This window comes from Helianthus annuus, chromosome 16 (assembly GCF_002127325.2).
Source record: "Helianthus annuus cultivar XRQ/B chromosome 16, HanXRQr2.0-SUNRISE, whole genome shotgun sequence".
Taxonomy (NCBI): domain Eukaryota; kingdom Viridiplantae; phylum Streptophyta; class Magnoliopsida; order Asterales; family Asteraceae; genus Helianthus; species Helianthus annuus.
Genome location: NC_035448.2, coordinates 153881932 through 153898199, shown reverse-complemented (window position 1 = coordinate 153898199; position 16268 = coordinate 153881932). Strand labels below are relative to the sequence as shown.

At 38.8% G+C, this 16268-nt stretch overlaps 2 protein-coding genes across 2 annotated transcripts; one reads left to right on the top strand and one right to left on the bottom strand.

Moving 5' to 3' along the window:
• Window positions 1-2549: 2549 nt before the first annotated feature.
• On the top strand, window positions 2550-4676 carry LOC110917938 (60S ribosomal protein L6). Its single transcript, XM_022162369.2, has 5 exons — window positions 2550-2681; window positions 3128-3394; window positions 3504-3610; window positions 4095-4276; window positions 4359-4676. The coding sequence occupies exons 2-5, from the start codon at window positions 3138-3140 to the stop codon at window positions 4512-4514; spliced, it is 702 nt and encodes a 233-aa protein (XP_022018061.1). The 5' UTR covers window positions 2550-2681; window positions 3128-3137; the 3' UTR covers window positions 4515-4676.
• Window positions 4677-4809: 133 nt separating this feature from the next.
• On the bottom strand, window positions 4810-7590 carry LOC110917937 (FT-interacting protein 1). Its single transcript, XM_022162368.2, has 2 exons — window positions 6093-7590; window positions 4810-5941 (listed from the first exon to the last, which is right to left on the bottom strand). Exons 1-2 carry the CDS (start codon window positions 7435-7437, stop codon window positions 4950-4952), a joined length of 2337 nt encoding a protein of 778 aa, XP_022018060.1. The 5' UTR covers window positions 7438-7590; the 3' UTR covers window positions 4810-4949.
• Window positions 7591-16268: the final 8678 nt, after the last annotated feature.

Here is a 16268-nt window from a genome sequence, read left to right as displayed (position 1 = left end):
TTGATAGACTCAAACTCTTTTAAATTTCAAATCTTTTGTTGATTCTAATTCTAAACCCAATTCCTTTGATAAATTTCAGTTTTTTCAAACAACTTCACAAACCAAACACGCTTTACTTCTTCATTAGTTTGTGTTCACCTTTAGATAAACATATTTGAATGCTTGATTATTTAATTGTGTAAGAATAAAACAAATATTATTTACCACCACCAACACTTACAATAACCGGACTAAAAAAATTAAACCAACTATTATCACTAATTCTAAGGCAATACGTAGTGGGGCGCCAGAAGGGGCTATAGCGCCTGTATAGCGCCGCGAACACCGCCCCCCCCGGCGCCATGTTCGAATTTTTTTGGCCAGCGCGAAGATCTTAGCGGCGTTATGGAAATTGTTTTGAATTTTTTTGACCGTTTGTAACGGTCAATTTCATTAAAAAAAAAAAAATTCAATTTATTTTTCAACTTTCCTTTAAAATCAATCTCATCTCTTTATTTTTTTACCACACACATTCAAACTCTCATCTCTCCCAAATTTTTTTACAATTCTTCATATTTTATACAATGAATCCATTCAACCGGGGCTTCATTCCTCCGCGATCTAGTGCGGACACAAACCAAAGTGGCAATCCTACTCGTCCCGTGGCACCGGTTCCCACTAGACCCAATCCTTTCGGCTCCGGTTTTCTCGACTACAATCAACAAAGTCCCGGGTTCATGAATCTTTTGAACCAACCGCTATCATGGGACCCTAATCTCTACGGGTGGAACCCAAGTCAAAACATGGATGGGATGGGGTCGTCTCAAGCGTTTGGGTCGGCTCAAGCGTTCGGCTCCCCACTACACGAACCCGATGTTGTTCCGGATACGCAACCGGAGACGCAAAAAGGAAAAGGAAAGGCAAAACGGGCACATAAAAAGAAAGTTGAAACCAACACCCAAACGAAAAAAAATGTGCAAACGTGGGAGCCCGAAGAGGAGTATGCGTTAACCCGCGCTTTCATCGATGTTTCGGAGGACCCGGTCATAGGTATGTTTGGAGGAGAACGAAAAAGTTACGGAGATTATGCGGGATCGACAATGGGCTCACGACTTTGACTTCTACTCCAAACCGCATGACCACTTAACGGGAAAAGCTTTGAAAATGGCGTTGGCTCAAAAGGAGCGGATTGAAAAAAAATATAATCTTTGATTGTGTAATTTTTTTTTATGCTCGTTTAATGTTTTTTTTCTAGTTTCATGTTTTTTTTTTATTTTATTGTACTTTTTTTTATTTAATGAAATGAATTTTATTTTTAAAAAACTTACAAAATGAATTAAAAAATAAAAAATGAAAAAAGAGTAATGATTACACAGGGGCTTTATGACTACGGCCTCAAATTACATAAAGCCCCATAAAGCCCCGGGATGATGTGGCATGCCAAATGGCGCATAACGCCCCTTTGAGGGCTTTATGACTACACATGCCCTAAATAACTGATTTCTCATTTCTCAATAACACAAATGACATAACTAAATAAATCTTTCTATACTAATAAATGAAAATCTTTTTTGGATACGTGTCACTTCCTGGTGCTTTCTCACGTTATTTTCTTAATTCCTAACTTTCCAAAAGTACACAGATAATCCATGTGATTTTGCAGTTTGTAATGCACTTAATCCCTTGTTTTTTTTGAAAAGTACATAGATGGTCCATGTAGTTTGCACTTTTTAACATATTTAGTCCCTAACTTGGACATGCTAAAACATTTATATTTGTTTGATGAAGACTAAGTGTGTTAACAAAATGCAAACTAAAGAGACCATCCATTTAGGCTAGTGGGTATGGTGAGGGTCATCCCCAAGGGATGGGCCGCCACGTAGCACGTCACGTCACCATGAGTGAGGATGGGTTTAAAGGGAATGGACCAAGGGGGTGGAGGATGGGCCCCACACTATTTATAAAAACAATTAAAAAATATAAATTAATTTGATTTTAGAGAGAGAGAGAGGAGAGAGAAAGATGAAAGAGAGAGAGAGAGAAAGAGGCCCGGCGAGTTCGTCGGATGGGTGACGGAGAGGACGGGACGGAGGTCAGGGGGCGGTGTGGGGGTGCGGCGCCGGGGCTCGCCAGGGCTGGACCGGCCCCATAGCTTCCAGTCTTACTTTTAAAAAAGCTAGAGAAGAAATACAAAACTTTGGTACTCAAAATTAGGGGTGAGCAAGTTTAGGTCCGGACCGAAAATAACCGAGAACTGAACCGAAAAATACCCAACCCGACCCGAACCCAAGTACCTAGGTATTTAGATCGGTTCCAATTTTTCATATAAAATAGGGCCGGGTCGGGTCGGTTCTTGGTTCTTTTCAAGGTGAAACCCGACTTGGACCTATGAATCGGAACCGACCCTATGTTTAGGGTAGTGAATCGGTTCTGTATTTTATGCTTGATCGATTCTCGGATCAGGTCGGATAATGGTCGGGTTTTTCCTTTTGCTCACCCCTACTCAAAATAGAGAGAGTATACTAGTACTAGAAGTATACTCAAAATAAATCTATAGGGTTTTTAATAAAAGGATCACACTTTAAACAAGAAGGACTTTATTACAAAATTGCCCTTGATACATTTTACTTCTTATAAACCTGGCTAGGGTTTCCTGCCTGCCTTCTTCAGCCGACTGCTGTTCTTCTCCAGAGACACCACAGGTATCGCCACTTTTCTTCACTTCATCGTTTAATTGCTTAAATTGTTGCTCTATATTATTAGATTTAGACATTTTTGTTACCTATGTATGAATTGTCCCACTCGATTTACAAGGATTTAGGTCAAATTATTTCATTTGAATTAGGGTTTCAAGTGTTGATTTGATGATGCTTCTTGTGTGACTAGGGCTTTTAGCATATTCTACAGTTTTTGAAATCCATTTAGATTAAATAATTTACGTTTTATTGTCTTTTCTATTGTTTCACAACTGAAGTTTTCATTGAAATTGTACTTCAAGAATGATTATGTTAAGTGGTTGAATCCACTAGTTAAATGTTGTTAGCCTTGTGTTTTTTTAACTATAAATTAACGTGATTTTTGATAATGATTTTAGCATTTGGGTTATGTTGTGATTGTGTTTAGCAAATGAAATTGATGTTATTTGCAGGTAAGAATCAATGGCACCACAACAGAGGAAGCCTCATGTCTGCAGGAACCCTGATTTGATCAGAGGTGTGGGCAAGTATTCACGGTCTAAAATGTACCACAAAAGGGGTCTATGGGCCATCAAGGCCAAAAATGGAGGTGCTTTCCCCAAGCACGAGAAGAAGGCTGCTGCTGCTGCTCCGGCTGAGAAGCCACCAAAGTTTTATCCTGCTGACGATGTCAAGAAACCGCTTGTCAACAAACGCAAAGCCCGCCCCACCAAGCTCAGGTGTGTGGTTAGAATGGTCTTAGTACATATGAATGATATGTTTAGTTGTATATGTATATGTTGTATCATGTATGTGTGAGTGATTCTCGTGTTGTATGTGTGTGTTCAGAGCTAGCATTACTCCTGGAACCGTGCTGATTATTTTGGCCGGGAGGTTTAAGGGGAAAAGGGTTGTTTTCTTGAAGCAACTTACATCTGGACTGCTTTTGGTTACTGGTAATGTTTTATATCGAACCGTTGAAATGATTAAGTTGATCACTCTTATAAATCTATCAGTATTTGCATGAAACTGCATTTGTTACTGTCTATGCTAGTGTTCGTTTTTTTATTCGTTTGAATTAAACGTGTCTGTTGAAGATGGCTTACTATCATAATCTTTGTTAATGATGGGTATCAGTATAAATATGATCTTGGCATAACGCTTAGATGTGAAATATATTTTTACCGTCAATGTATACATTATCTGTAAAAGCTTGAGAATATGTAAGTTTTGAAGTTGGGATGTAATATGGTGCTAAACAAACTATTTTCGGTTTGAGGATTGATTGTTTCTTAATTCAATGTTGTAACATGGTTTAAGTTCATTGATCTACTCAAATGATGGTTTTGTCTGTGCTTTCTGCCTTACCGATGTTTTAGAGACGCAATGTTTCTTTTTTCTGTTGTGTTCGTCTTTTAAAATGTATTCTTTGTTTTTTAGGCCCGTTTAAGATCAACGGTGTTCCTTTGAGGAGGGTGAATCAGTCATATGTGATTGCCACATCAACCAAAGTTGACATCTCAGGAGTAAACGTGGAAAAGTTTGACGACAAGTATTTCGGAAAGAAAGTTGAAAAGAAGAAGAAGAAAGGAGAGGGCGAGTTTTTCGAAGCAGAGAAAGAGGTAACACACATCTATCAAGTAAATAATGCGTTACTTATCGATGATTTTCATGCTAATTTTTTTAACTGTTGGTGCTACATAGGAAAAGAATGTGCTCCCACAAGACAAAAAGGATGACCAGAAATCAGTGGATGCAGCATTGATAAAATCTATTGAGGCTGTTCCTGATTTGAAAAGCTATTTGGGTGCGAGATTTTCACTCAAAGCAGGCATGAAACCTCACGAGCTCGTCTTTTAGAACCAACTTTTTAATTATGTTTGTGTCAACTCTAGATTTAGAGGCTGCATTGTGTCGGTTTTTGATGGTGATCAACACTGAAACACTCTTTCTTCTTAATTGTCGATCGCTACTGAATTTTGGAATCTATATATTTGTTGTTAAATTTTCATATTCAGTCTATTGTGTCATGCAACCAGTTTATGTCTTTCTTAGTTGTTCACAGACCGGTTCTTATTTGTTGAACACCCCTTCTAAATTTGTTCCGGTTTTTTATGCACTCTTTTTTGGTTTGCTTGTGGGTCAAGAGTTACTCTGAACCATTGAAAAACATGGATTCATATATTTATTCAAACATTACAAAGAAATAAAAGTTGAAAACATAAGAAAATCAAATTGATGACAACACATAACTGTCAACTGTTTCTTGCTTTTGCTTGATGATTCAAAAGCAAGTTAGAGTAAACTATCTGATTTCGCAGGCAGTCTCCTAAAGAAGTTGCTTGGGACCGAAGGCAACTTGCTTCTGAACCGAGGGTGTCGTAACATATACAACCCGGTAACCAACGCAACCACTCGAAACGGAGTCACATAAAGAACTACAGCCGAGCAAAGGCTAAAAACAACAAACAGACTAGTAGCCCGAGGGTCCCTCCAGCTAAGCAACGAACCTAACCGCTCACCTTGTGTAGCAATATCTCCCACCACGGTCTGGATCCTTCCGGCTATGCTTCGGATCCGGTCATACCTCATCCGGACCGTGTCTGGCGGTCGTGATGTTGGGAAAGTGTCAAACTCTTCGTCGAGCTCATCAGGGTGCACCGCCTCGGCCCATGAGAGTTTTGGGTCCATATGAGGTGGGTGTCGGGCTCGGAACCTGTAGTTCCAGAGCCCGATTAAGAACATGTAGAGGCACATGGTGGGAAGTATGAGCTCGGGATACCATAACAAGATCAAAAACAAGATATGAACAAGAACCGTTGTGATCGGGTTTTTCCATTCTTTAACGTTGTTGAACCACTTGCTGATGGAAAACAAACCCGAAAGCAACGACATGATCCTAAAGAAGTTGGCTTTGCTTCTTCTCATGCTCCACATATGAGAATCGACATCCAACATGTACTCGACGACCTCTTTTCTGAGAGGCGGTTCGGCTCGGCCTAGCCGTGCCGCCACTATGTTCATGGCTTGGTACCTTAACGTGTCGACTTGATTAACCGTTAACGGGTTTAGGTAATGCATCTTGGGCAACAAAGGGTGACCATAGAGGTACACCATGTTGGCTAGTGATAGTGTGGTGAACCGAACCGCAAGTTGGAGCTCACCCATCTTCTTCACCCCGGAAGGATGGAGCACGAGTAGCGGGTATGCGTTTGTGTATATACGATGAGCTTCTAGAGTTGATAACCGGATCCTCACCTTCCCGATTCTTGAATCTCGTTCTAGACCTGGTAGATACAAAACGAGTTTAACAACTTCATATATAAGATTGTCGATTTGAATTATGTTTCATCTCTAGTGAGTAAAACAGATTAAGTTTAACATCTAAAAAGAAAACGGGCTAAACGTGACCACCCATTACGCCACCTACACACGTACCTGGTTTCTCGGCCCCCAAGTGACAATTGTCGAAAACACCAAGAGTGATAACCGTGCACGGATCATACACTTCCCAAGTGTATTGTTCGTTCCATCTCGGACTAAGGGTGTCAAGAATCGTTCGTGTTCGAACCCATTTTTGCCCATACTTCGCCACACAATAAGCATCGGTCGTCCCCCTCCCGTCTTTCATTTTCATAGGAAGCAAACCTTGTGCGCCCAAAATCCCGACTTCAAGAATCCCGCAAGGTCGCTTCCATAGTTGCTTAGCGGTTGGCCTTTGATCGCTTATATACAACGTCGATTCATCTAACACATGGTAACCCCCTTCTAAACAAACCCGAATGTGTACTCTACTCGAAAACTTCATCTCACCAACTCCATGCCTCTCGAGATTGAACCACCGTGAATGAACGGGTCGATGGTCAAGCCGCTTTTCGAACACGGTCATCGGAAGACTCAACACACCCAAAACCTCATCCCTCGAAGGGTGAACCCGGTCCTCAATGGTTAGAACCAAGTGTTCCTCAAACGGCTCGGCCACCACAAACATGAAATCTTCATTCCATAACGGATGCATCGTCCTCGTTGAGCTTATCTTCGTCCGTAGCATTTGGTTCCCGACTTCCACCTTCACCGAAACTTCCGGAGCACGCGTCCGGTCATTCGGGATAACATCCTGAGCTTCTATAACATTCACCCGAAGATACCAAAGCTTCGGCGACACATAAACTTTCGACCGAACATTAAACACACCTTCCCCGTGCGCAAATGATGCATCCGAATGCCACGCCTCGGGGAACGCCTCATCCGCCTGTGTCCCCATCCAAACCGCAAGCATTATCTCCCCATGTCCCCGCCGGTCCTCCACGCGGTACCACTGAGCCGCTAACGGGCTATCCGGTGGGACACGTGTCGGGATCTCATTCAAATCAAAAACCACTCTCCCGATATACTCGTCTCGCCCGAACATCTCTTTATCTTTCACGTAAACTTCCAACGTCGATGACTGAACCCGATCTTTCGAAAAGGCGAACACTTGGTTCCACTCGGGGTTCGTTTTCTTCTCGAAATGGTTCGTTCGACCTCGGTAGTTCCCGAGCCTGATCTCAACATACGGGTCCGCTCCAAGGGGAAGTTCCTTGGCCTTCACGACTCGAACATAAAGATGGTAAGTTTGTTCGACGAGATCATACGTGCTCGTTAATCTCTCGCCTCCAAGGTGCGGGTGTGTGTTCTTTAGCTCGTAGTCATCTCGTCTGAGAGTTGGAACTGAGCCCGGAACAGGAACTGGTCCTGTTCCGGGTTCATGATTCATATGACGGTTTCTTAACCGGATATTCATGTTTGTGTTTGGAAGTGTGTGTGTTGTTAGTACGAGGATTGTGGTGAATGATTGTTCGGTTTAAGAGCATGAACAACGGTCAGTAGCATCGTGATCGATCTTCTCTTTTTTAATTCTTTGCTTGAGTGAGAAGTCACATGGCATGCATATATGATGTACGACGATACTTACTTGCATTCTAAGTAACCTTGAGTTGTGTACAAAGAGATTCTCATCTCATGTATAGGTGGCCAAGAAGCTACAGAAACTTGAGGTAAGATTGAGGAGAATTGAGGCAAGGCATAAACTTTCTACTAAAATATCCTATTTTATATTGGCGAATTGGAAATAAATAATACCACCTAACTCAATTTGGCCGATAATAATTCCAAGTCAGTTATTGGCCGATAATAATCTGAACTAGTCAATTTTGTTTCGTAAATTAGTCCTGCCGTTAAAATAGCTTAACAGAGTTGAGTTTTTTTCCAAATTACAAACTGATGTTTTAGGGCTTTTGATCAGAACGAGAATACGAGTTGATTGATGTAAAACTTACCTCGAAATTGTGCTCGAAATGACTTGATTTTTGTTATTTGTAAGTTTAAACACCCGAATTGAAGCACCATTTTCGTGGATTGGGACAATATTTCGAGTTAAGTTTTACATTATCGACTCGTATCATCGTTCTGATCAAAAGCCCTAAAACACCGGTTTGTAATTCGGAAAAAAAACTTAACTCCGTTAAGCTATTTTAACCGCGGACTATTTTACAAATAAAATTGACCAATTCGGATTATTATTGATAAATAACTGACTTGAGATTATTATCGGCCAAATTGAGTTAGGTGAGATTATTTATTTCCAATTTGCCTTTTATATTTCTATTAACTTAACCAAACTGTGGTGTTAATTAGATAAACAATATATGGTGTAATTATTATCCGAAAATATACGTATGTCATCGTTTGAAATAGAAATATGCTGTCTTCGCCGAAAGTACACGGTGTCTTTGTTCGAAAATATACGGCATCATAATCTAAAAATATACGGTGTCACTTGACTGTGATAGATACAAATATGATTATTTAGTAGCACCCTATTCTTTTAGTGCCACTGCATTTTTTTTCCTTTTCGAACGGCTAGCGCACATTCCCAAAAATCCATTATGTTGTTCATATTGTGAGACTTGAACCCGTATCACTTTAGTGGGGATAAACACCTAGTGTCACTAAACCAAGATAACATTGATCAGTGTCACCTTCAAGTCGTCAACTCATATAGAAATAAAAAATGGGATGAAGTGAAGTATTATGCTTTGCTTCATTGGTAATGTGGTTTTGAGGACATTCCATTCTTTCTTAGACAGGAAATGAACGCATGTACCAAAAGTTTTTGAAAGATTATAGAAGAAGTTGAAAGAAAAGAAAAAGTACCTAAAAAGTGATTATGTCTTCTCATGGTAATACACATATATTAATTTTGTATTAAGAAAAATTAAGTAAAAGAATACTAGATAGTAAAAGAGTTGCAGGATAACGATTACATAACCGTGTTGTGTATTACAATTGAAAGCGATATACACACGTATTTATGTGGTTCTCATAGTTTACTATAAAATACAAACTATTATTAAAATTTAAAACTAATTTTTTTTTTGAAGCTAATGCAAATTCGATTTCATTTTAAAGACGAATATATTATTTATATATAAAATACTGGCCGAGTTACATCAATATCGCAGGTAAGCGAGCAACAAGCTGCGCCGCTACTCCTTTCTGAATAGCAAACCCTAGCCTATTAAAGACAAACCCCTGCCCCCTGTTGATGAGCAACTGCTGTGGATAACCTTTTGGACCCTAGTCAACAAACGGATAGCTTCTGGAGCTAGGGAGCCAAAGGTGTCGAAGGCGAAGGGGACAAATGCATGTAGGTTATCAGCACATGCTTTAGCGTGTTTATCCACCTTTTTAGATTCTGCTTTCCTTATAGCTTGTCCTGCTACAAACCCGCTTTCCCTTAAACCAACTAAGGGGGAGACTCCTGTGAGATCCACACAAACATGTTTCCCTCCTGCCCAGCCAAAGACAAGCAGATCCGCTGGTCTCAATGTAGATCTCCCTTCCATCGGATCTGTAAGGAAATTCACAGGGGCCTCCTTCTTGGCAGAAATCCCGGCTCTCCTCAAGATGTCCCCCAAAACATCTCTCACCCAGTCGTGCCGATATTTAAAACCAGGGAGCTTCTTACAATGAATAGCATGCTCCCCGTATTTATCCATGCAGGCTTTACGGCAAATTGGGCAGGTTTCATCTTCTGAATACATAGGGATCATCAGCCGGTATTTGAATAAGCAACATATTTAAATTAAATTAAATCAAATTAAATTAAATTAAATTAAATTAAATTAAAATACTATAAATAAGCAACATACTTATGTTTATGGTTGTTATACCATTGGCTTTGATAGTTTTTTCAATATAAAAATAGATTTTTCATTTTTAACTCTAAAGTTTCAATCTTTGACAATATAAGTCTAAAATTTCAATCTTTGTTAATTTAACCCCTTTGTTTAATTTGATTTTTCATTTCTAATTCAAAGTTTTCCATCTTTTGCAATTTAACCACTTTAATTTTTTTTACTTTTAACCCAAAACTTTTGATCTTTTTCAATTCAACCCCAAAACTTTTTTACTTTCAACTTTGGTCCCTTATACTATTCATCTTGCACAAGTTTTCCGTTTAACATTTCATTCTAAATTTTCCGAGTTAACACGTTGCAACATGCGTGTGGGGTTCAACGTTCTTTGATCTATTTTCCCCGTTTGACAGCCCCGTCGTAGCACATCTATTTTCCCCCGTTTGATAGGTCTATCACAACGCGCGGGTCAGAGATCGACTTAGATATTTTTTCTATGTTTTACACATAGGCTGGTGGTCATGTAAGAAACATTTGTGTTTCATCTAATATGATATATAATTAACGAATTCATCGCCGCTAGGGCTGTTCATGAGCCGAGCTGAGCTAGGGCAAGCTCGGGCTCGGCTCGATTATAAACCGAGCTGGCTCAGCTCGGCTCGGATTTGGAACCGAGCTGAAAATCTAAGCTCGGGCCCGGCTTGGTTTTAAACCGAGCCGACTCGGCTCGGCTTGGTTTGGCTCGATTTTAAAAATAAAAATTAATACATAGCTCTCAAAATTCAGTATTCTAAAATATTATTCAATACTTCAAAAAAATATATTCAAAACAAGTTCAACCTAATACATTACAAGCCAAAATCACGTTCAACAACGCAAAATAAGTTTTATATTTCAATAATACAATATTTGTTCATTAGCACGGCAATCAACCTTTAAATATGTCATAGATATCAAACTACAAGCCTAAATACATGTAAACAATAATCACTTTTTTGTAATATATTATATGTATATAAAAATAATATATATTATAAGTAAAATAATTCGAGCTAAGTCGAGCCGAGCTATCAAGCGAGCCAAACCGAGCCAATTTGGCTCGTCACGAGCCGAGCCGAGCTAGGCTCACTTTCTAACTGAGCCAAGGCTCGGCTCACTTTCAAACCGAGCCATATCGAGCAAGCTTTTTCTGAGCTAAATCCGAGTGAGCTTCGAGCGAGCTCCGTGCCGCGAGCTTTTTGGACAGCCCTAATCGCCGCATCGCAACGGGTGATAATTCTAATTTTTTTTTTAATAAAGGAACCTTTATGTAAAATCTCTAAATAGCGAGAACTGCATAAACATCGGTACATGTTTTGACATCTATTAGAGGTGGATCCAAGTGTTGGGTATCAGGGGGAACTTTTTTTAGTGCTTTTAGCATCGGATACTAGTGTTATATGTGTAATGTATAAAGAGTGACTCTGATTCACCATATATCCATCACTAACTAAAGACTTAGAAAAGTTAATAAGAAGGTTTCTTTGGGGAGGATCTTGCGAAGGTGCCAAAATGCATTGGGTTGCGTAGCAAAGAGTTGCCTCGCTGGTTTGGGCTGGCGGGCTGGGTCTATGTAGTCTCAGTAATATAAATAAAGCTCTTCTTTCTAAGTGGGGTTAGAGATTTAAGAACGAGAGCAACAGTTTTGGGTTAAAGTGATCAACGCTTTACATCGTCATCGATTGTGTTGGGATTTCCTGCCGATTCAGTCTTCGCTAAACGGGGTCTGGCGTAACATATGTAAGGCATGTTTGAATCAGTTAGGAGATAATCTTTCTATAAAAAGCTTAATGCGTGGTGAGGTGGGTGATGGGCGGGGAATTTTGTTTTGGTTGGATCCGTGGTTGCTGCCGAAACCTTTGAAAGAGGAGCTGCCGAATCTGTTTCGGTTGGAAACGAACAAGAAATGTAAGGTTAAGGATCAGATTGTTAGACTTGTGTCTAATCCGTGCGACAAGTGGGAGTGGAGGACAGAGCGTGACTCAAATGAGGAGCTAGCTGAATGGAGTTTTTTATGTAATTTGCTTCATCCCGTCTCTTTATCTATCTGATCGCAAAGATGGTTGGAAGTGGCTGGGCGTCGGGTCGATAGGCTTCTCAGTTGGTTCGGTCAACAGTTTGTTTGAGTTAAATTTGGATTATAGCTCTCGGTATGTTTGGGATTGGTGTAGATGGTTACCGAAGAAGTGTAACCTTTCGCATGGAGAGCCGAGTTGGATAGGATCCCGACTAGGGAGGCGTTGCAAAGGAGGAACATTTTTATTGAAGACAGTAGTTGTTCTCTATGTAATATGGGGGTTGAGTCGGTGGATCACCTGTTTACTTCGTGTGGGGTTTCGATGGTTATTTGACAGAAAATTCAAGCTTGGTGCAAGACTTCAATTTTTTTTGTTTTCTCGTTCTGGGATGTTTTGGAGGTGCATAATTGGTGTGGCTTGATGGTCAGAGGAAGGAAGTGTTCCACGGTATCGCCATTCTTACCTGTTGGAGTATTTGGAAAGCTAGGAATAATTTGGTTTTTTCGGGGAAGTCCTTTAACATTAATGAAGTTTTTAGTGAAATTAGGTCTTTGGGTTTTGTTTGGTATAAAAATAGATCGAAGAATAGGAGGATCTCTTGGGAGGATTGGTGTAGATTTGTAAATATGTAATTGGGGTTGGCTGCTCGGGTTCGAGTTGGTTCTGTTTTTTAATGAAGTTTTCTTTAAAAAAACATACAAATGGTTATACAGTTACAATATTTTATACCTAAAACTTATGTATCCAGGGGCGGATCTACCTCTTAACAAGGGGTAACCCACGTTGTCCCTTAACGCTCCGACAGTAGTGTAAATTTAGTATGAATTTTGGAAAAGTTTGACATTTTTCCGATTTCGTTACTCCTTTTCTTTGAAACGTTACCTCTATAAAGATTTTTTAGATCCACCACTATGTATGCTTTTATGCATAGAGTGATTCTCCGCTTATAAAACAAAAATATAAGAAAAGGATTAAAACATAGATACAGACAGTCTTCCGTCTAGCTTTGATTAAAAATTTACATTTAAAAAACTTCAAATAAAAAGTTAAAACAAGAGTGTGATTTATACCAATATATTACTCTATACATTTATGTGTATTGAAATACCAAGTCATTTTTGGTCAATTGTTTGTTCTATCATTATATGATTCTATCTCAATTGCAGTATAGTTTTGTGTTCTTATTTTTATGAAGTTCATTTGTTTATCATCAACTCAAACATATTTTAGAGAAACATTTTGAACTTGACTCATGATAAAAAACTTTAACTAAACAGAATATCATATATATTGAATGATATGAACCTAATTTCCTCTTTTCTCTTATTTATTAATTTTGCAGCTCAATGAACTAGATTAAACAAAGACAAGTTATTCATGAACAAGCTATAGATTGGTTCAATAATTTGAAAGGAAATTGAGTTTCCCATGCGTAGATGAAGTGAAGGCTATTTCTTGGATTTATCCGCTGCACGACACACACATCACCCTGTTTTACGATGACTTTAGGATCAATTTCTATGTGGGATTGGAACCCTTTACAATCTAAGTATGCTTCTAGAATGACACAAGGGCTGGTGTTTTCAAGTGTCACGTCCCACTCTCCTTATGCACTTGTTGGCACTTGACGGATGGCGAGGTTGAAATCTTAACCGTAAACATCTATAGGATTACACACAATATATTAATGAACATACATGATCAAAAATAATAATTGAAAACAATGTTAGTCTAATTCTAAGTATACCTATGCACATAAGGAAAATGAAGGCAAGTAAACAAATGTGTTTGATGATGGATTCCATAGGGTTGTTGTGTTGTGTTTGATGCTTAATTGATGATGAAAACAGTTAACAAACTCACCTATTTATATTCACACGTAAATAAATAAATTTCCGGTTTTAGAAATCAAATTTAATAATTTTTTGGTTTCATGTTATAACTTATAAAGAAGAATTAAATGTTTTCAATAATAAACCGCAAATAAATCAATAGTCTGTTATAACTTATAAAGAAGAATTAAAAGTTTTCAATAAAACTAGTGTATTTTGATATCACGCCTTGCGCGGATATTAATTCGAAAAAAAAATCACTTGGGTGAGGCTTTGCACTACGTACAACAAAATAAGCCTACAACAGACACTAATTTCCACTAATTCTGACCCATATGTGCATGCCTCAGGCGCCTTTTAACCAAGATTATCGCATATCAATGTAGAAAAAGGATAAAAAAACTGCTTTAAACAAACTGGAAAGTAAGCTACCCATAGTTCTAACAATTTCCTTACACATACTCCTAGGTGAATTACAAACCAAAGCACAACCAAAAACATGTTTACTTGCTAGCTATGTGCTTTCCCTCTCTTCTAACCTCATAATCACATCAAAAAGAAGCTCCGTAGGGAGATTAGCCCACCTACTGTTTTGTGACCACAAGTAACGTCTGATTATCGTTAAATCATTAATTGAACCCTGTGATTTCTCTCTGCCATGAAGTCCTGCTAGCCTTACGTCGAAAGTATGCCAAACAAACTCCCACAATGACTGCAAAACAATCAAAAGAAGTTTGAGTTTGTAGCTAAAAGATGATCAATAGCAAACATTTATATTACGCTTTCTGACTCAAATCAAAAGTTAAATCAAAAGACTAAAGGAATTCTAAGAATTCCTTCATGCTTAAAATCCCAAATCACATGCCGATCTATGCTTCAAATCACACATTTGTAAGATAGTTGATTGCATATTTGTTGGACCGTGTTCCGACCCTGAAAAGTCAGCCGAGACAGTTCATCTTCACGTATAAAGGCGGAATCAGTATATATGAAGTTACACAGCTTGTCCTTTCAATTCCTATGCTTTTTATTGCTCTCTGAAATGATTTTGACAGAGTTCCGTTCCACAAGCACACACATACGTTACTAGATCCGCTCAAATGAACAGGCTATATATAGCCATGACTGGTTCGCTTATACGACTGACAAATAAGCGGACCTACAACAAAGCACCAAAAGCGAACCTGTTTAATGACCTAAGAGCGGACCTCCTACCTAATGTACATAAAAGCGAACCTATTACATTAAAACATGATTTTGACTATCTAGACCCTCTGTTGACCTATCTTGACCTAAGACTTCATGTAGACGTAGTCAACAGACATCCCATGCATCAAAAGACTCCCCCTTGGATGTTGACGTAGTCTTTATCAGTCTTTAGCTCCTGAGTCTTCGGTCTTGATCTTTTCTCCGACTCTGTCTTCTCTTTGTAAGCATTCTTCACAGGTTTCAAGATTAACACCTGGCTTTAACTTCAGACTTCCCTATAGTTGTTGATCCAGACTCCCCTTTTCGCAGACTCCCCCTCTCAGTATGCTGGGATCTGAGATATCTGGTTCAAGCTTTGACAGATTGCCTCCGTTGGGAATAATGAAGTCTCCAAACCTGTTACTCAACCAATAACATTACGATCTATCTTTTCTAACAATAAACACAAATTCAATCAGTTTTAGAAATCCACTCAAGTCTTCAAGTTCAAATTAATGACCCTGATCACTTGATTAATCTACCAAGTTCAATTTAATGACCCTGGTTGATCTTTTGACGAAACAAACTGATTTAGTAAAAACATTTTCAACTTTTTCTGAAAATAACAAGTATCAAGTTAATGAACTTGTTTTTGACTTTGAAAACAATCAAACTTCCAACAAAGTAAGCTCTCCTCATTCTTCAGCTCAGAATCTCCTGCATCTGCTTCATCTTTCTAGAATCCGACAATCAACTTTCCACTCTGGTTTGTCTAAAATAAAGCAGAAATAAAATCTTTTTGTATTTTTAATGTGATCTAAACTAAGAAATGAAATAACCGAAAAACTTAAATTGCAGAAAGTAAACTATTTACAGATTTATTTTTGGCGAGCGTGTCAGGGAATCATATCAGCTTTTCAGACATATTACAAGTACCGTTAAGCTACATTTCATACTCAGACTTAAACAATTCACCTCGATTGTCGATATACTGATCCATCTTAAATTCTCATACAAACTTCAATCTATTCAGGATACAGTTTAAGTGTCTTAAGAACTTAGTTCAATTCATGTGTCCCACCTCTTGAATATACTCCCGTATCCAGAATCCCAGATATTCAGTCTTACAGGTGAGTATACCACAGATGATATCTGTAAGGGGTTAGATGCGAAACCGTGAGAGCTCAGGTCAGAACTTCCGTTCAGCAGAGAGATGACGGCTCGACTTTTGGTGTGTCCCCTTTAGAGGATCTTTTAATTACAACAGCAGCGACTATCAATTTTATTGTTTCATCAGCTTGCTGACGGCGATGCTATGTTTCAAGCATTTTGCAGAAAGTATTATTCGGGGACTAGGTC